General features: G+C 41.4%; 1 protein-coding gene across 1 annotated transcript in view; it reads left to right on the top strand.

Moving 5' to 3' along the window:
- Positions 1-21661, top strand: part of LOC117449620 (nucleolar protein 4-like) — a 148824-nt gene that overhangs the window by 19058 nt on the left and 108105 nt on the right. Inside the window, exons 2-4 of the mRNA XM_034087400.2 lie at positions 11147-11299; positions 13682-13793; positions 21354-21460. Of these exons, the coding sequence (XP_033943291.1) occupies positions 11147-11299; positions 13682-13793; positions 21354-21460 (372 nt within the window). The remainder of the gene's footprint in view (positions 1-11146; positions 11300-13681; positions 13794-21353; positions 21461-21661) is intronic.

The raw sequence follows: 21661 nt of genomic DNA, 5'->3' as shown, positions 1-21661 counted from the left end.
TATCCCTAAGGGAGACACCAGCCACCCGGCGGAGGAAACCCATCTCGGCCGCTTGTATCCGCGATCTCGTTCTTTCGGTCATGACTGGAAGGTTGTCAGTGAAACAATAATGTTATTTCAACCATTAAGGCAGACAATTTATCCAAAGTGACTGATAGAGGCACTATGATCCCAACAAATCCCAAAGTTCCCTTCAGAGGGAGTTTCTCTCTGTATAATAATGACATGTCACTTGTTAGACGCTTTTATCCAAAGTGACTTACATACTCAATACTGTGGATAATCCCCACAGGAGCAATTTGGGGTGAAGTGTGTTGCCCAGGGACACAACGACATGCTGACTGCAGTGGGGTTTGAACCTGTGACCTCCTGATCCGAATACCAACTCACAACCCACTGCACCACACGCCTCCCACATACTCCCCCATTGGACTCCTTTGTTTACTTCTTTATCATTGTGACCTAGCTTCGTAACACTTTGTTTCTATTGGCTATAGTGCTCCAACACATTGTAAGTGAGAGGCTCAGGGGTGGGACATCTCTTGGGCTCTGGTCTCAGACAGAGGTTGAACATTGGTGCTGCTGCACACACGGGCCGTATGAGAGAAACAAAGAGCTTTTTCAACATTAAAGCATGATGGAGACATGTCACAGTATAAGCACAACATACTCATTTGAACCTGGAAATAAGCTCAACATGTCCTCTTTAGGAAAAGTGCAATCAACCATGGGAATAAAAACTAAACAAAGATACATTTGACGAGTTTCCATTGGCCAAGCTGCAGTGAAAACACATGCGTTTTTAGTCTGTAATATTATTGTCTCTAAGAGTTGCAACCTTACGACTCACGGATGGATTTTCTTCCCTGAACTTGGTTTCTTACGCACCGATGCAGTCATGTGTGTTTCTTAATGTGTTGATGCAGTTTTTCCGTGTCTCCTTAGCTCATACCTTCCCCTTCTGAATGCTGTTCATCAGAAGAACATTTGATATACGTGTAGTAGTTCCATTGTTCCCTCCTAATGGGCTTGATGACTAAAAGTATAATGTCAAGAGTTTCTCCGTTCTGTCTTGTACTTTTACACTGCTAATTTCGTACAAAAACAGTTCCCATCTAACCAATTAGGTAATCTAATTTAAAACTAGTTCTTTTAATTAACACAATGTTGCTTTTGTCTTCAGCTTTATTTCCAAATGTGTCATGTTCTCACGTGTTGCGTTAACGATGCCTTCGTCTTGGCAACAGAGACGGGAGGTGATAAGAGAGTATGATGGCCAGCAGGTGCAAAGTTCTGTAAGTTTCAAACCAAAGCCAGAGAAACCTATTTTCACCCACTCTAGACAAACTTTATCGTGCTTAGCAACAAGTAATTAGGTTTCCCGCTTGAGCTGGAGGTAATTAACAATGGCAGTGTACCTTTTGCTTTGCAGAGCAGCTTGACAGATGCGGTGAAAAAAAGCTTTTTATAAGATGACATTTACCATTTTTAGAGTCCGCCAATATGCGTTCAAATGAAATATAACAAAGTTGCGAGTAGGAAGAATCCTTTGGTTTAACATGAGACGCGTCTTACGGCCCCTACACACGGCGGCGTGCGTTGCCGCTTCAACGCTTCTACCCATTCACTTTGAATGGGGTGACGTCACGATTCGCCGAACTGCATTCTGGTAGTAAAGCGTAGCTTCTCTCGAGGTGCTCGCTGCAAAAGTAGAGCAATGTTCTACTTTTGCCGCCTCGACGGAGGCGTCAGCCAATCAAATCCCTCGTATGTAAATCTGACAGTACAAGCAGTAGCCAATCAAACCGGGTGTATGTTGGGAGAGCCAGACCGCAGTTATTTCCCATATGTCAACAAAAGGAGGAGAAAATGATCGTGGCGGTAGGGAACATACAGGGATACAAACCGGAGGAGCCAGGCATGGGGGGAGGTGGCAAAGACAGTGGGGGAAACTGGTAGGTTTTCGCTTGTTTGGGGAGTTTATATCCAGTGTACTTCGTTTGAATGGACAGCTAGCAAGCAGAGACAGTATATTTAGCCAGCATGGATGTAGCATGAATGCTTTGCTTTGTATGTCCGGGGCGGGACATTCATGTGGTTGGTTGTTGGTCGGGCTGCTCGCGTTGATTCCCCAAGCTCAAGACACGCCCACCGCCAAGCGGCAACGCACGCCGCCGTGTGTAGGGGCCGTTACTCCTTAACACCACCGTAACGTATTGGTTATAGTTTCCTGAACCTAAATGTAACCACATTTTAAAATGCACTTTCATTCGGCAATCTGTTGGGAACGATATGAAGTGTAAATCCCTCTCTGATGCTAACCCCATCTTGTAAGTGGAAATCTGCAGACAGCTTTACTTGCTTGCCACTGAGACACATTGTGGTTGATGTCTCCTCTGTGCTGTGAATTTCCAACGGTGCATTATTCTGTATTTCTGTAAAGTCCAACAGTTTTTTTCCATCGTCATTGAACATCATTTTTCATGTGTTATTGCATAAAATGTTGCAGATAGACAAACCTATGAAATATTAATGCAGACTGGACTGACTGTCCGTCTTCCCACTGTCTGATTGTGTTGTTGAAGTGGGAACTGGAGCTGTATTGCATTATGGTACCTCAGGGCTGAAGTGGTGTGTGTTTCTGGAGTCCATTTGTGTGTTTGTGCTGGTCAGCATTTGTGCATAGAGAATAGAATCGGAGGGTGAAACCCTCTTTAATGGTCACACATGCAGAGCACACAGCACACAGTGAAATGTGGCCTAGTCTGCATGTAGCAGTATACCAGTCTGTGTGTGTGTGTGTGTGTGTGTGTGTGTGTGTGTGTGTCTGTGTGTGTGGTCCGAATGTTTGTGTCACAATGTGGGTTTGTGTGCGTGCATATTTGCTGTGCATGCATGTGTTTCTACAATGTCTGCATGTCTGTGTGTACTGTATGTTTGTCAAGGTGTGTGTGTGTCATGATGCAGGTTGGCTGATGCTGCTCGCTCGCGGCTCAACACACACTTCATCCTGCTGGAGCTGTGTGTGTATGCCCCAGTCCATCAGATGAAGAGGGGTGGAGGCGGATGTAGAGCAGGGGTGGTGGTGGTGGTGGAGGTGGTGGAGGAGGAGGGGGCTTCCACTGAATGGACCCCACGTGTATCCTAGCAACAGGCTGGTTTGGAAATGGGATGGAGAGATGAACAGAGGGAGAGAGCCCACAAAAAGAAACTGAGGAAATGAGAGGAAGAGAGAGAAAGGGAAGCTGCTCATAATGTGTGGACGGAGGCGGTGGAGGTGCAGCAGGTCAGAGAGAGATGGAGGGTCAGATAGAAAGGTGAGGGTGGTGTTGTGGAAATAAAATCGATACGTGTGAAATAAATACTAAGAACATTTTACTCAAAGCTTTGAAATGCCACAAATAAATATATTTTCATTCACCAGGTTGAAGCAAAATAAACGTTTCAAATATGTTATTTATTCATGAAATGTAATATTTTTGTAACACATTTATACGGGAAGGAAACACCTGTCAAAAAATAGACTTTGTGAAAAATGGTTGCGATAAATGATCTAACAACTCCACTAAGTGTTTTCTCTCAAACGTAACATTTATTCAGGCAAACCTAACAAAGAGATTAATAACTTAAAATATAAAAGTTAAGTAAATTCACCTTCCTGAATACTGTAGTATTTAAGTATGAATCATAATCTATATCAAATACACTTATTATATACTATTCTCACTGATATTACACCAAATGAGTATTTGATAAGCGACTTTATAACTGTATGATATGCTCAGTGATAAACCTATTGCTACTTTCTATTATTTTTTTATATTGTAATTTTTTGTCAACAAATCTGGTGAAAAAACCTAAAAAAAAAATGTGTTTATGGTTTACTTCCCTTAGAAGAAACCACACAAATAATAATAATAATAATAATTGAATTAGAAAAATAAGCTATTTAATATCTTGTAACAGCTGGCCACTGTAGTTTATAGCAAATCATACTTTAACAATAAATTGTGCCTTAGTGGAGGACTATTTTCAGCAGCGTATTGATCCACATTTGGTGCTCGATGTACATTTTACATACAATATTGCCAGCCTTATTTTTATTTTGCACAAATAAATTAATAACAGCTCTCATAAACTGTTGCTCATTACCCCAAAGGATTTATTATGTATTGAAGTGTTTTGTAAAACCAGCTGACATGACAGAAGGAAATACAACAGGGGGAATACCTCTTCCAACTGTGCATGAAACCTGGAAATGGGTCATGGGTGTGCTGCTGGTGAGCAGAGACACCAATATGTTTTAATGAGTCCGACCCCCCGAGAGAGAGTGTCTGGGTCTCTGGGAGAAAAGAAACTAAATCTAGTCCCGTCTTCAGTGATGTAGTGGACGAGTCTTTGTCATGGCTGCTGCACAGGACGGACATGTGTGTACACAGCCTGCAGCCTCATGAGATACACATGCAGTTTATTTGTATGTTCACTCAAGTGTGTCCTGCAGACGGCAGCTCTGCCCTCGCACCTTTCTCTCTCCCCCCTCTCTTTTCTCTCCCTCTGACTTTGACCCTTCTGCTCGGCCAGTGGGATGTGGGGGGTTGCTATTTGTGTGTTTGTGTCAGTCGCATGCTGTGCTGTCCTGTCTGCTGTGCCTTAAGGTGTCCCCTCAACACACACACACACACACACACACACACACACACACACACACACACACACACACACACACACACACACACACACACACACACACACACACACACACACACACACACATCCCCACCCCATGGCCCACATAATGTGGTGTGTGTGCGCATGCTGTCACATAAGCTACAGTCCCGGGCCAGTGACGTGCCCTACAACCTCAGGTCCAGTGTGTGTGTGAATGTGTGTGTGTGTTATGCTCTGTATCCTTATGCATGTGTGTAATTGAATCTATGTATGTTGGTGCACAATTTTTGTGCGCATGTGAAGGTTTTATTTCTTGATATATGTTGTGTGTGTGTGTTTTTTGTGGGGTGGTTTTATGTCACATTTGGTCCCAGTATCAGAGACAACGAGCATGGAAGGCGACAGTGAAGGACAAATATGTCCTCTTGGTTACGTGTGTGTGTGTGTGTGTGTGTGTGTGTGTGTGTGTGTGTGTGTGTGTGTGTGTGTGTGTGTGTGTGTGTGTGTGTGTGTGTGTGTGTGTGTGTGTGTGTGTGTGTGTGTGTGTGTGTGTGTGTGTGTGTGTGTGTGTGTGTGTGTGTGTGTGTGTGTGTGTGTGTGTGTGTGTGTGTGTGTGTGTGTGTGTGTGTGTGTGTGTGTGTGTGTGTGTGTGTGTGTGTGTGTGTGTGTGTGTGTGTGTGTGTGTGTGTGTGTGTGTGTGTGTGTGTGTGTGTGTGTGTCCTGGAGCTGTGTTGCACCGTGCCCTGGCCTCCTGTGATGTGCAGGCAGAGGGAAAGGGCACCGCTGGCCTGGCACGCTGTTAACACACATCAGAGTAAAGAGACAACCGTATCATGTTCGAGGTCCTGGGTCACAGTGGGAAAATAAAACACTGAATGCTGGGATTATATGATGCTTATTATTCATTTTTATTTCAATACAAAGATAGATGGCATCAACAGAACATATCTGCTGACAATATCAATACCATTTTAAGCACACGCTAGCATCAGATCATTTTCACTGCTTTACCTTCCAATGAGACGGCCTTCAACAGGGAGCCTCAGCCTCAACTGTTGCTCGCCCACCTCCATCTACTGGAGGCAATACACTGACTATGGATTCCTGCAACTCAACTTAAACAAGTCTGGCCCATCGCTGTAATGGTGCATGAACTTTGAGGAAGTTATGTATTAGTTTATTTACACGTAAAAAAAGGGGCAGCATATAGTAGATAACTTCATGTTACATGCTTTACAACCAGTTCATTATTTGTTCTTCTATTTCTTATAGAGACAAAAAAATGACATTTTGCCTTTTCAGTTTACATTTTTCAACCATTTCTGTGTCTTGCTGTGAAGATGCCAATTCTCACTGCGAGAGAGTAGCTGTGCGCACCTTTTGTGAACCTGTTTGCACTGGGTATCACCTCTCAGGAGCCGATTGGTCGTAGGAGGAATATTCCTATTCCTAATATTATATATATCACTCAAAGGTAATGCGGCAATATATAGGTTTATTTTTATTGTACATGAAAATACTTAATTGTTCATTATTAAGTATAAGGTCTCTATCAAATTAACTAACACACATTATTTAAGTGGGTTATTAAATGAATGAAGCAGCAATTCACATGGAATTTCTTCTTCTTTGTGATATTGCCATTCAGATGTTTTTTTGAGCGACTTAACTTTGTCCCCCACACTTTTACAAACGACAAAACCTACACTCTCGTAAGCAACCGATTATTATATATTTACTTTATAAACAAACTCTTTGTATAGTTATAGTTTGTGTTGCCTTTAATCATTCAAGATGAGTAAGAGGGGGTTTTCCGGCAACCCACCTCCAACCATGTCTCCAGCAACCTTATCTCTCATGTTCCCTTGCTTTGTCTCCTCTGAGGGGGGTCTCCTCTCCTACTGTCTGTACTTTCTTTTCCTCCTACTCTCTGCCTGGCAGTTGTGATGGCATCAGGGATGGGTGGGGGGGTGGAGGTGGAGAGGGCGAACATTAGAAACATCCCCTCTGTGATAAGCTGCAGCTGGTTACCATGGCAACACCTATTACAGTAACTGCGTCCCGTGACAGGGAGGAGGGTGGGGAGAGACACACAGAAAGAGAGAGAGAGGGAGGTAATGGGTCAAAAATGTGTCTTCTGATTGTGTGAATGTAGGGATGTGAAAGAGTTTGTGTGTGTTCGGTGTGTGTGTCTTCAGCGTGTGTACTACATAAAGGCTTTAGTTCATTGACTCTGCATTAGATGCTCTACATCTGGTAAAGGCCGTGCTGGGAACACTGCTTCAGAATAATGATGGGACACACACACACACGCACTTTCCTCCATCTGCTGCCCATACCTACGCTCACTAACAACCCCAACCCCCCACGATCCAAACCCCTTACACTTACACACACCTGTTACCTGGGCCACGCACACACACACACACACACACACACACACACACACACACACACACACACACACACACACACACACACACACACACACACACACACACACACACACACACACACACACACACACACACACACACACACACACACACACACACACACACACACACACACACACACACACATACATACAGTTAGACAGGCGTCCCGCTCCCTGATAGCTGGATATTTCACACACAACAGGTTGTGACGTGGAAATGAAAAATCCTAGAGGCAGCCGTGAACTCCCGGTGTCTCCACAAACTCTAATATCAGCTCTGCGTCTACATATGGATGAGATACAGTTCATTTAGCCAGCTTTTCACATTGAGTATTTTTGCAAGTCCTGTCTGAAATGTCTTTGGGAGTTTTTATCAAATCTAATCAACTTCCTTCTGTTTCCTTTTCTGGAATTTTTTGTTGACTCAAGTCTTGGCATCTAAGGCCCCGTCCACACGGAGACGATATCAGTTGAATCCGCAAACGGTCTCTATCGTAGAGAGGGTTCGTCCACACGAGGCCGAAACGGAGCCGCGGATTCGGAGCACGAATCCGATACACTTTGATAACGGCTCCCAAAGTGGGTAGGTACGATCATTTCCTGAAAACGATGACGCCATAGCCCCGTCTCTCCACACCTTTCCTGCTCACCCCCGTGTCACTGCTGATGCGTTTCGCCAACAACAATGGCGGATCACAGGGTTGCGTTCGTGCTTCATACAGATTTTAATGCAAAATCTACAGCTCCTCTACCACAACCATCAGCAACAATAATTAATATAATATAATAATAATAATAACAATCATCATCTGTCTTATTCGCTGCTTTTGGTGTATTTTGTGGCGGAAGTACAGCGCCACTTACAGGCCCGGCATATGTACTACAGCGTCTCCAGCGTTTTCGTCTCCGTGTATCAATGTATGTTTCCCTTATACTTTGTATTTCATCGCCAACGTTATTCTTATTTTGGCCTAGAAATCCTGGGCCACCTGTCTCACAAAATTAACACGGTAAGATCCAATTTTGGCGTATTTATCCAAGGTTTTTACTTATTTTTACCTTTGAAATAAAAACAACACTACTACCTCCAAAATGACCATGAAGTTATTTGTATAACATTTATTTCTCTGTTCGCACTGTTGCTTCTCTGGACTGCTGCAAGCAAAGATTTGATCAAAGTGCATGTGCAGTACACAAGCTTTTACCTCCTAATTGTACTGCAGACTATTTTATTTTCAGTAACCATGAACTCTGGTCTGTGTGTGAGCGTGTGTGTGTGTGTGTGTGTCACTAGTGACACGGTTATTGTTAGAAGCCCTTCAACACACAGCATGTTGCAGAAAATATGATGCAGACACACATATATATTATTTCACATGTAGAAACACACACGCACGCACGCGCACACACACACACACACACACACACACCCCCCTCAGCTTTCATTGGTTACCATGGCAGTGCGTTATTGTGTGCTACTTGTTTGCAGCTGGAAAAGTGTTTGTGTGTTGTTTGCTACTGACACATATTTAGTTGTCTAGGCAGGTATAAGAAGCCCCCCCCCCTTTCTCTTTCCTCCATCTCTTTCTCCCCCGCTTAGTTTTCTCCCCTGTCTATCCTCTCTATCCCTCTGTTTCTTTACCTAAAAAACAAACATACACACTCAGGGTTCACGCGGGGTCTTATATTTGATAATCAGAATTTAAGGCCTTAAAAAGTCTTAAATATGATCAAAAAAATAAGAAAGGTCTTAAATATGATTTAGAAGGTCTTAAAAATGATCGGATTTGAAAGGTACTTCTGTGTTGCGATCGCGTGGAAATGTGTTTTGGGGGAAATGTCCGGGCTGCAAAGTAACCAGTACGGTAATAGCCTTTCAGTTTCCCCCAACAACAATTTGTATTGAAATAAATCAACATGGAACCAGTAATCACTAACTTTGTTTCTACTTACAAATAAATATGGGGAAGTGTAAGTTCAACCGTATTTGGTAGAAAAACATCGAATGTAGTGCTTGGTTGAAACCAGTGGAGGGGAACGTGTTTGAAGCAGCTCCCGCAACAACATCGGGGGACCTCCGGGTGACGTTTGGGTCTGCGTCAACCCTAAAAGCGGAGGTGCTGTGGACGCCGTAAATACTGTTGCTAAACAACAATCATACAACAGCATGAAGGCAGCAGAGCTCAGAATATAGCTCTAGTCACACACACACACACACACACACACACACACACACACACACACACACACACACACACACACACACACACACACACACACACACACACACACACACACACACACACACACACACACACACACACACACACACACACGCTAACACTGTTCTGTGTACTGTTATGTTCAGTCATCGTTCTTATGTTGAACATGAATACATTTACTTTGTAATTAATTATGGGACGTATTTCTTCTTTCATAGCAATTTTCCTTCATACTTTCTTGCCGTGAAATAGGTCTTATTCTATTCAAAGTGGTCTTAGAAAGTCTTACATTTGAGTGAAACCTGCAGGAACCCTTTTTCCCAACCTTCTGAGTCCTTAATTCCACCGAGGTACATCTCCCACTCCCACTGCCTTGTGGGGAAAAGGGTGGTTCCTGTCCAGACTTCCTGGTATTCCCATGTTTGTGAGAGGCAGAGAGGGAGAGCGCTCCGTCCTCTGGGATCTGTGGTTAACATGCAGCAGGTGTAGGAGTCTTTGTCTAATTCAGGCCTGCTCAGTCATTTAAGTATAATTATAAGTCATACATTTATTTCACACCATTACACATCAGAGGAAATTAGCATGTTGGAAACATTTCATTACGCTTTAAATATCTACAGCAGCTACACACCTGGCAGTGTGTGTGTGTTAAGGCTGCTTTATGGTATTCATTTAACTCCTTAAATGTTCTTATTTTACATGTTGACAACAAATACACATTTTAAACCTATAAAACAATACAAAAGTTATAATATAATACAAATAACTTTTAAAATAACCAATATGGCTGCACCTATTTTTGGGGAAGCGAAGAGTAAATGTTAAAATGTGCACTGAAACCAGACACATTACTTTGTCAGTATGTGAAAACGGCTTCAGATGCATAATTGTAATGTCTGTAGTATGTTGACTCTATCTAAGCCAAAACCTGTATTGCATTGTTTGGGAACGAGGCTCACAGCCCGAGCATCACTCATTGGTTGTGACGGAAGCTGTCAGGCCTCCCATTGGAGAATATATCCTATATATTAAGAGCTAGACAGCATGTATTTGAGAATGTATGGAGGCCCTTCATTGATGTTTAGGATCTAAATGTTTGTAATGTTCAAGAGGATCAATAGATGCATTGCAGTTCGCGAGATTGTGTAAATGTGTCTTTTCTTTTCTGCGTTATGTTTTTCAAAATATTGCCTTGTATTATACAGATGCTTTTTCTTTTGCAGATTATTTTTGTATTAAGTAAAAAATGATAACACATTGTTGTAAAAGAAAAACAATGTGGGCTACATGACTGAAACAACCTTTTAAAAAAATATTTCATATTTATTTGTTCCTGCTAGACAGAAGGAATACTTTCTGGGCTGTGATTAATCAATTCTGATAATCAAACTTTAGAAACATGGAGGATTTTCTATGGCGTTATCTAATCTACCAAGAAAAGTTTCTAAAGCAAGCTAAGGAGGACATTTGCTATACTTTTTTATGTCTTTAACACCTATTTTAAATTTGAGTTTGGGAGTTTCGAGATGCAACAAGTCATACAGTCTTAACTCTCCCTATGTTATCCCTATGTCTTAAATCATGTTTCTGTCAGGATGGATTGATTCTTAGAAGCAGATTTAAACACTTTGTGAGATACCTCTGGTCGCATTTAGACGATCTTTTTCCTGTCACTTGGAGTCGTTCCTGGTTTGATTCTGGTTGAAAGTCTTTGTTGCATTCAACTCTGTCCTCCTCTATCGTTATTGTCATTGTTGTGAATTGTAAAACACAAGCAGACAAACTTGAGGAAATTCAAAGTGTCTCCCTGTGTTTCCAGTGTGTGGACGGAGTGTCCGGGGTGGACTCGTCCCTGAAGCGCGTGGCGGTGGTGGAAGATTTCTTCGACATCATCTATGCCATGCACGTGGAGATGAGCACGGACCCCGGCAAAGCCCCGAAACATGCCGGCCAGAAGAAGACCTACAAAGCTGTAAGAATCCTGTCATGCTAGCATTCATACTACGTGTGTAAAATACCAGGATGTCATGTGTTTATTGTAAACACATGTGCAATATCTGATTCTTCTTGGTGTTTGTGTCTGTTTTCTTTTGTTAGTGATTGCCTCTCTTTCTTTCAGTTTCACTCCTCTGTCTCACGGCATCCTCTCCCCTGCTGAGCGTGTTCTCTCTTTCATAACTTGTGTTGCTCAACACACGCTGTCCTCCCTTTATCTCTCTTCCTCTTCTTCTGCTCTTCATTCCTCTTTTAGAGTCCATTGTAAAAAAGAGAGAAAAGAAACAGGTTTCAGTATTTGATCAGATGGATTTCAGTCTGAATTTCTGTGAAACTAAACTAGCAGCCACAGCCAGTCAATTTCTACTTAGGGAGTTTTGATCATGTTAAATAGCGGGAGCCAGGCTATGTTGGTGCTGGGTTAGTAGATTAATCCAATCTTCACAAAAATAAGTATTTCCAAGTTATTTGTTAGACATAATTAGTATTTCCAGCTTCTTTTTTCTGGGAGTTTATCTGCATTTCTATATATTGCGTGAGAATAAATTGAATTCAAGAGAAAAAAGCAAATGAAACAATGAATTGTTAAAATAATTGATAGATTCATTGGTATTGGAAATAATAGTTAGCTGCTGCCTGAGATACAACATAACGATTTGCCCTAATGACTGAAAGAAACCCCTGTTCTTGCAGTTGTATTTAAAATATCAATATCAGGGAGAACAAAATGGTAAATGAAATTCACACTGCTATTTTATAGGTCACTGAATGCATCTGACAGAGAGTGAAAGTGGCCTACTCTCATTATCAGCAGGACTATTTTTTCCATTCCCATTATTTTCCTTTTTTCTTTGTCAATTTATTTTACACCAATCCTTTTGTTTCATCTTACTGTCACTGATGGGACTTCAACAACCTTTAACATGGACTTTACCTTACACATAATGTAATATATAACCTTAAACCAAAAAGTCGTAAACATGTGGAGACATTTAACTAGGGATCAGGGCAGATGTAGAAATTGATTTTATTTTTTAATCTTTGGTAAGGTTATGAGTTTTGAAATAGGCTGAAATGAATGCACCTGTGCTGTTGGAGTTGAAAAGAGCATCCTGTGCTGTTCATCTGATGACACTGCCCTCTTCTGGTTAAACGGGGGAAGTGCAGCTTCAACAGATTTATCTCCCTGCAGAGGGAAGCTGTCACAACTGTCTATCAGCCAGCTTTCATTGTTCTCATGTTTCACTTTGCTCACATTACTTTTCCTCCTTTCTTTATTTTTTAGAGATATTTACATCTTCTTTCTTTTTGTTTGAAAAAGATAGATAAAATAGAATAAAACAGATGAGGATTGATCTGTCAGATTGTCCTCCGTGTCCTCTGCTCTATATACAGCACATAGTATCCTTAAAGCCGGGAGCTAGCTTTCCATGCCACATAGCTGCAGGTCTGAGTGCCACAGAGGGCTGTGAGTGACATTTGCCTTTGCTTTACCCCCCACACACACACCCACACACTCACACACACACACACACACACACACACACACACACACACACACACACACACACACACACACACACACACACACACACACACACACACACACACACACACACACACACACACACACACACACACACACACACACACACACACACACACACACGGGTGCTGCACAGCAACCCCCACTCACCCACGCTGGCGATTTTCCACCCTTCCTCCTCTCCTCTTTTGTGTCTTTGTGCCTCCCTTCCCGAATAAATGTTTGATTTATGCATACGCACATTCAAACACACCCACTAATTCATAGAATCATATGATCAACAATACAGAGTGCAGTCACATCCGAAAAATCCATCTTTAAACGCTTTGAGACAAGTAATGGCTTGACAGGTAATGGCAGGCTGTCATGTCATTCTGGCCCTTTTTTTGATGACAACAATATATGAATGATAAAGATTCATAACTTACATTTTTTTAGTGGTTTAATAATATATATTTATATTTTAAATATTTGGTCTAACCATTTTAGATCTTAGTGTCAGTCCCGCAGACTAAAGTGTTTTTTGTTCATAGTATTTTGGTATGGAGATTTCAGGTTTGATTTGGTTTCAGCATGCATCGTTAAATAAGTCAAATTAAAACTTAAAACATCGTCAAGGCTTAGGATTAGGGTTTTGCATAAGTCAAATTAAACTTCCTTTCTTGCTCTCACTCAGTCCATGCCCGCGCTACTTAGGGCTGTTAAAGGGTCATTATCGGAAACGTAAGAAATTACAAACTTAAAACCTGCATTTATAAAACTGTCAACACAGCAATGTATAAACCGGAGTTTACAAACCCGTCTCTCCCTCAGATAGCCGAGACGTACGCCTTCCTGCCCAGAGAGGCGGTGACTCACTTCCTGATGAGCTGTGGAGAGTGTCAGAAGAGGATGCACATCAGCACCGCAGGACAGGACTACAAAGGTATGCACGCACGCACGCACGCACACACACACACACACACACACACACACACACACACACACACACACAGGCTGCTGCAAACGTCACAGTGTGTAAGTCGTCTCTGCTCAGTATGAGCCTGAGGAGACTTCTTACGCCGCACAAATGGCAAACATCTCCCTGCCAGAGGGATAGTTCTCAATATGATTTTATTTTTTAGGCATGGAGCAGTTTTTTAACACTCTACGAATCGTTTGAGTTTCTGAAAAAGTGTTATTTATATTGCCCTCAGAACTTTTTTTATAGATGTAGTGATAAAACGAAACGGGATCTCTTTATACAGTAAATGTCCAAACTCTCAGTTTAGCTAACATAGAGTGAACTACTAAAAGTTTATCCTGCAGTATAGGAAGTAGTGACTGAGGGGCTGATTTTGACAACCACTACCTTGAATGAATATAAAGAGGGAAAGCCATTGATTTTAGACATGATTACCTATTAACGTTTTGAGAGAGAAGTTGTATAAAGCCTTTTGTGGGCATAAAAGTGAGGCTATAGGCTATCATGAGATCTGGAGTTAGAAAGTGTCATTCCTGCTGGGGACTAGAAGCCACCTAAAAAAAAAACTTTCAGGGAGTTGAGTTGCATTCTGGGTGACATTTGCCACTTTTTTACATACAATTTTGATAATTTTGCGTTGCTTGTTTTGTTCTCTGAGTACACAATAACCTTTTAGTTCTATCTAATGCTACTTCATTTCAGTGGCGGCTCCAGGGGGGCCGCTAGGGGCGCTAACCACCCAGGATAGCCATAGCACCCCCTAAGCACCCCCAAGAAATGTATGTCTTTTTTTTACGTGTGAAATTCATAATTTGAAAAAGGATTGATTCGAAAATAATATGCTACAGTACAAGTAGCCTACTTCTGGGTCTCTGTGTTTCATTCAAGCTCTGCTCTGTGTGTGTGTGGCACGAGCCATTTTGTGTGCGTGCGCGAGCGAGCAGAGAGAGAGAGCGCGCACCGGTACCGGAGATTGTTGTGGTTAGCATCTGGTGCTAGCTATGCTAACGGATATAAGGAGCTTTTTCAACAACAAGGTGGAGGGAGAACTCTCTCCTGTCAGACTGAGAGTGTCAGATAACCTCAGCTCAGGTGAAGTAAAGGACTCTCTCAGTGTTTACATGGCTAACTTTAAGTTATCTCAGTGGGTCTCAAAACGGTTTGGTCACGATTAATGTAAACAAGTATTTCTGAGGTACACGTTTATATGATCATTATAGGTATCAAGAAATAAGAGCATAAATGAAAAATGGGTATGAAATACTACATGACAGTAATTTGTACAGTGATTTGTAAAATATCCATAAAGAAATAGAAAATCGGTTTACAGTTCTGTTTCATATCTGTTGAGCGATGTAGGCTATCCATAGATCTCTCAATGTTGCTCTCAAAGTGCACCAGTTTGATGCTTTTCATTTCAATATTTAAAAAAAAAAAAAAAAAAAAAATCTTCCCGGGGGAGCATGCCCCCGGACCCCCCTAGAGGATGTTGGGTCCACTCCCCACTTAGCACTTTACCCCTGCTTACACCTATATGCCGTGAGCTGATTATCGAGCCTTCATTGTAGCAGTCACAGGTACACTGTGTGTGCGTGTGGGGAGTGTTGCAGTAGAAGATTCAACTGTAGCGCCCGGGACATTAATGGGAAACCCTAAATGTTTGAGCACCCTCTATGAAACGTTAAGCTACCCCACAGCACCCCCAAAAGAAAACCTCTGGCGCCGCCTCATTTCAGTAAGGAGCGAAAATAATCTCTATTATTGTAAAATTGAATAGTTAAAGTAAACATGAGTAGATAAAGGATAACACATGTCAACGTTTAAACGGGTACATTTAGTTAGTGTAATCTATTGTAATATTATGCTCGTTTTTTCCACATTCACTTAAATGAATTATAATGCGCTGTATTGGCATGAAATTGAAATCCATTACTAGCGAAGGAAAGTATAAATCCCCTCTCCCGGCGCTGTTTTTCTTTCTCTGCATGCGAGTTTTGAAGGCTCAAAGGAATCAGCCCGTCTCTCACTCTTCCTCTGCTTTCTGCTCGTTCTCTTTGTCATCACTCATTTGCCTTCTTTCTCCACAATGTCTTTCAATTAGAGTCCGTCTCCCCCTCTTTCATCCTTCCCCTCGCCTTTCTCTCTCACATATATGCCCTCTCTCCCCTTGGAAAAATCATCAACACATCCTATATCTGAAAAGAAAAGACACACAAATAAAATCAGGCAGTTTAAACGACAATCAGGGAGAAGTTTTCTAAAATTGACAATAATAATTAGTGGCATAATCTTTTTGCACTTGAAATGAATAGTGATTGTTTTACCCAGATTTATATTTCCTTAGAGGATGTAAAAGCCTGGAAGAGGTAGGTATGGATGTTCATGGATAATTGAACTATAGAATAAACATGTTTTGTAACTCTTTTAAAGCAGAAAATATGCTTTGTTTCTCTTTGAGAAGAAAGGCATTTTGTTAGCACCGCCTTCCTCGTGCTCAGTTGGCTGAGTCCCTGCCACCACAGCTGTCAATCACCAGGATCTGAACACGGAGACAATTAAAGATAAAACTAATGGGCGCTGCGTTTAGATGTTTAGCCTCACTGGGTTTTCTTTTTCCCGCCTTTCCTCCATTCCAACAAAAGCGGATCAACATCACTCAAAATGAAATTGAATGTAAAATGGGAGATGTAAAGGAGGCATACGCATCTGATGAGTAGACGTGGAAAATACGCTCTATTTGTAGTTCCCTGTGAATGTGTAAATAGTGGCAGAGCTGCCAATTATGATTTTCTCCTGTCAAGAAATGGTTACACACACTACATGTATAAGTGTGGTAGCTAAAGAAGCCAAATAATTCTTAATAACAGTTTTAGATATTGTAATTGGATCTTACATTGTATTCCAATTGACATTAAATAAGTCTTTAAAATCTAATCTAACCAAAAACTGTACGATCATAACTTGAGGACATTAATCTTCAATTAGGCAGACCATTAAACAGACTTTAATGTGTACAATCGGAGTACTTCCCCTTTAAAAGATGGGGTCCCCTTGTCAATAATTCTTGGTAATTTTCACAGTCCTCATTTTCCGCAGAAATACATTTCAAAGCCGAATGATCCAAACCAAGAAGGGCACGTCCAAATCAATCGTCTTGAAAAAAAAAATGTTCCTTTCAGTTTTTCTATCCCTCTCCTGCCGTAAGCGAGGCAACCAGGGACACACAACCCTGCAGAGACCTTCTGTTATAGCAGCATCAGCTAAGGAAGGAGAATGAATGTGTTGTTAGCAGCAGGAATGATAACTGGTACAATGTACATAAAGCATGTGAGTATTGTTTCGAACTTCAGAAGAAGGTGAATTTATCCTTTAAGAGCTTCCAGGCTTTAGACTTTTACACACATATTTTGTAATAACGGGAACATGAAATGTGTGAAAATGTGAAACAAAATGAGGATCTACATAAAATAATTGTCAAAGTCTCAGTCTGGACGTTTTAGCTGCCAGCTGAAAGACAAGATGATTCATTTGACATTCTTCACCATCCGCTCCACTGTGCCAACCCCCCATTATATATTTTCTATTACTGCTGGCACCCTGAAGGCCCCCTCCACATCTTTTTCCACCCCCTTCCCTCTCCCATGCCTCCCCCTCTGCCTGCCCATCCTTCCATCCCCCCTCCAGCTCGTCCATCCCTCCCTTTTCTCTCCTCCTTTCTCCTCTCTTCCAAGCTTCCCACCAACCATCCCCGCTTCCAGCTCTTCTTCTGTTCCCTCCTCCCATCATCTCCCCCCCCCTCCACACTGCTCCGGGTTTCCTGTCCCATCCCTGAAACCATCGCTTCCCCCATCCTCCTTTCTTTCTCCTCTACCCGTTCCCCATACCCTCCGTCCATCCTTCTCTTCCCACATCCCCCACCCACCCCTGGATGTTCCTCCTCGTCCCTCATTAAACGGAGGAGTTATTGGAATGTCCTGTCTCTCTCCTCAATTAGCCTAATTAATGGCTTTAACAAAGAAAATGGCTCAGGAAACGAGCTCATTTGCCACAGAGTCGGGGGAGAGAGGGAGAAAGAACCGGCACTGTTGGGGGGGGGGGGGGGGTGTTAAGAAGAGAAACTGAGATGTGGAAAAAAAAGGGGGAAGAGAAAGGAGATTTGAAGAGAAGGCGTGAGAGGGTAGTACTGACTCGGAAAAGTTGCTTTCAGTGACACAAATTGATTTCTTTTTGCAATTATCCATAACCAAGTTCAGAAAAAAGAACTTGCTGCCGTATATTACACAGTGACACTTTTGTTTATGTAAGATTTAATGTGAATTAAAAAACACAATTTGATTTGCCTGTTTGCTTGGACAAGCTGATCATGGATCAGAAAAAAAAGGAAATTAAAATGGTAAAATAATGTTCAATTGGACAAAATATTAATAATTAAATTGAAAGATAAAAAAAAGCAAACGTTTAAACACAGACGCACATAGAGTAACAGCCACAGCGGTGATACTTGGGCTGTGTGTGTGTAAAAGTGTGTGTGTGTACATGTGTGTGTACATTTCACCATCATTGGATAGCACTTGGAGAGAGACAGCAGCTAATTGCCTTCCTACCCTGTGGGGGTTCAACCTCTCCCTGACACACACACACACACACACACACACACACACACACACACACACACACACACACACACACACACACACACACACACACACACACACACACACACACACACACACACACACACACACACACACACACACACACACACACACACACACACACACACACACACAACCTCTATCGCTACACTGAAGTGACTCCCACTAAAGTTCAGCTGTGAATTATTAAATGCAATTAATCAGTATGGACCAGGACCATGTTTAATTGACACAGGCTGTGTGTGTCGGTGTTTGTGTGTGTAGGCATGTGTGTTAGTGTGTAGTGGAAGATATTATTAATGTAGAAAAATGAACACCTTTTTATTACAAAGTTGCCGCTAAACCAGCACAGTGTATCACATTCCTATAAGAGTGAACACTCCTCTGTTGATCTTTCAGGAACATTTAAAAAATAATAAAGTCTATTAAAAGTTAAGCGTCTCAGGACAGACAGTGTAGTGTCTATTACAAAAGTCCTTTGAGCCAAATTTGCGATCTTGGACTTTCATAAATAAATTTGACTTGACTATTGCAGAAAACTAAATGGACTGAATTGATATAGTCTTCCAACCCATACCCCGTAAATGTCTTGCGCTGACATGCATGGGCCTAGATCCAACCTTCTGATTGGTAGACGACCACACTACCTCACAGCAAACAGACCTGTCGCATTGTCAAAACCAACAGTCTACTTACTTATGGTTTTATTTGTGTGTCGTCGGGTATGGAATATTAACAAGTGAACAACAGGTTTCCAGAAAAAATAACTTGTTGTTGTTGTGTGAGAAGCGCACCTACGCTTAGAGATCAGATACAAAAAATGAATTTTTAAAGCGGCTCTATATATATATATATCTTGACCTTATGTTTGCCATTTATTTAAAATTGCTCAACCTTACATTTTGGAGGAGTTGCTAACAACAGCTATCCAATCAACACCTGCGGGCATTTCTGATTTGTGAGGTTCAGTTTGGATTATTTGTAAACTTCTTCATACACACTTGATGGGAACCTCCTATGTTCTTATACAATTACAGCCTTTTAGTAGACCTTTCTTATCATATGGACATTTAAACCTGCATTTCATGCTCACTATTACATCCATTTACACAGCAAAAATATTCTAAAACGTTATTTTCTTTCTTTCTTTGGTTTTACACATTTCAAACACCATCTCAGGTCTGAGATCATCTTTGTCCTGAGCGAGCAGGCGTGTTGCAGCTGTCACATCATCACTCAGTTATCACAGTGTGTCCTTCTCTGGAGAATACACACACACTCTCTTTCTCCCGTCCTCATACATGGCTATCAATCACCAATCAATGATGTCTATTCTGCTAAGCCGTATTGATCTGGTGGCCTGTATTGTCCATTTTGCGGACGCTCCAGACGCTCGACCCGTCCTTTAACAGGTCAGTTAGATAAATGACTAAAAAGGAGAGACGTGTGGGTGGAGATTGAGAGATAGTGTGGTGTGTTATGTGCTTTTATTTCCTGCTAAAGCAGAGAAAAAAGCTTTTGTCCTGACCATATTTGGACAAAGATAGACTCGTATTTTTTGTTTCTGTTACATCTCAACCTCTCTTCAACTTTATTTTTCCCGCCCAATAATACAATCACAAATTAGCCTCAAGGTGTTTTACAACATTTTCCAAAAATCTACAGGAAAAACTGTAAAGAGCAATTGAGGATGGATAATAACAATGTAGAGAAAGTACAGAGGACATGCCTGGAATAATAAAGTTAGCTATTTGCTTTTCAATGTAATCAATGAGGAAACGGCTAACTCAAAGTTAAATTGAGTTTTTCAGTTTGGATTTAAAGGCATCAGCAGGTCAGCCTGCTGCTCTTTGTCTGAGCTGCTCTCCAGCTCTAGAGCGGCCTCTAGTGGCGGCTCGCTGGAAAGGCACGATGTGAGACTCAGCATTTAGGAGTTGGTTTAGGAGGATAGCAACTAGCTGTCAGTTAGTAGAGGGGATAAGATTATACATTTAGTGTCCTCGTGAAACTTTAAAATATTACATTATAGCAGAATGCCGTTAATAGCAGGTTTTTTTTAGCTTTGATTTAGCTCAATTATGTTCTTTTGAGTGTCTTTCAATCATTTTTGGTGATTTTGCACATACACAACAGTGTTTTAATAACCTTTCCTTTAATCACACTGAATCCACATGACTAATTTGTTTCAATTCTTATACATATAATGTATTTTAGAGGTAATAAGAAGACTGGCCAAAGCGATATTCATATTATTTTTGGAGTAAAAAATACAATGTGAATAAACAGTAAACTGGGATTTTCTCTTTGTTCCCATTCTCTCTTATTTACTTAATTTTAAATCGTATTTAGTAAAATATCTTCTTAAAGTGATTGATTCTAAATGATATCACAGTGAAATAGTGACGTCTAAATAAGAGATGCACTGTCCACTTTCCTCCTAGATATAGCAACCTTTCAGACATTGTTAGTAACTTTATTTCTAAAAGCAAAATGTTTTCCACCAAATATTTGATGGGATCCTGTTTTGACATTCTTCGATTTCCTATCCCTCTACCAGACGTTTATTATTCTTCTGGGGCAGATGTTTATGAGTTGTTTTCCTTTTCTCTGATTCATCCATACAGCATTACCTGCTTAACATTGTAGTTAAAGATACATATTTTAATGATGATACACAATTGTTTCAAACTCCACAACACCCACTGCCTACAGCACTGTGTATGTGAATGCTTGTTGCTGCATAATTTTTCTCACCCCAGAATAATCTGTTATTTTCCCATCGTATTGTAACTACAACATTAAAGCAAAAAAAAGGGACGGATTGTTATCAGTGCCTGACATCTGTCTCTTCTCCTCTCGTCTCCAGAGAACGACAGGCCAAGCTCTCTGGTGTTGGAGGTGATAGACTACAACATGCCTCTCACCACCACCTACATGAAACACATGAAGCTGCAGTGCATGAGCAACAACAAGGTAGGTGAAGTCACGGAGGCCGAGCTCTCCGTATGAGGCTGCAGTGCCACATTGTTTTTAATTTACGCTTCTGCCTGTGCTGTCAGACAGAATATGTGTTGTGTGTGTTTCTGAGCACCCTGAGAGCTCGAGTATTTCCCTGAGAGTGAACCATAGAGTAAATCTTGACAAACCAGCAGGTTGTTTTTTACACTGGAGTGT

This window comes from Pseudochaenichthys georgianus, chromosome 7 (genome assembly GCF_902827115.2).
Source record: "Pseudochaenichthys georgianus chromosome 7, fPseGeo1.2, whole genome shotgun sequence".
NCBI lineage: Eukaryota > Metazoa > Chordata > Actinopteri > Perciformes > Channichthyidae > Pseudochaenichthys > Pseudochaenichthys georgianus.
This window is presented reverse-complemented; position numbering and strand designations above follow the sequence as displayed.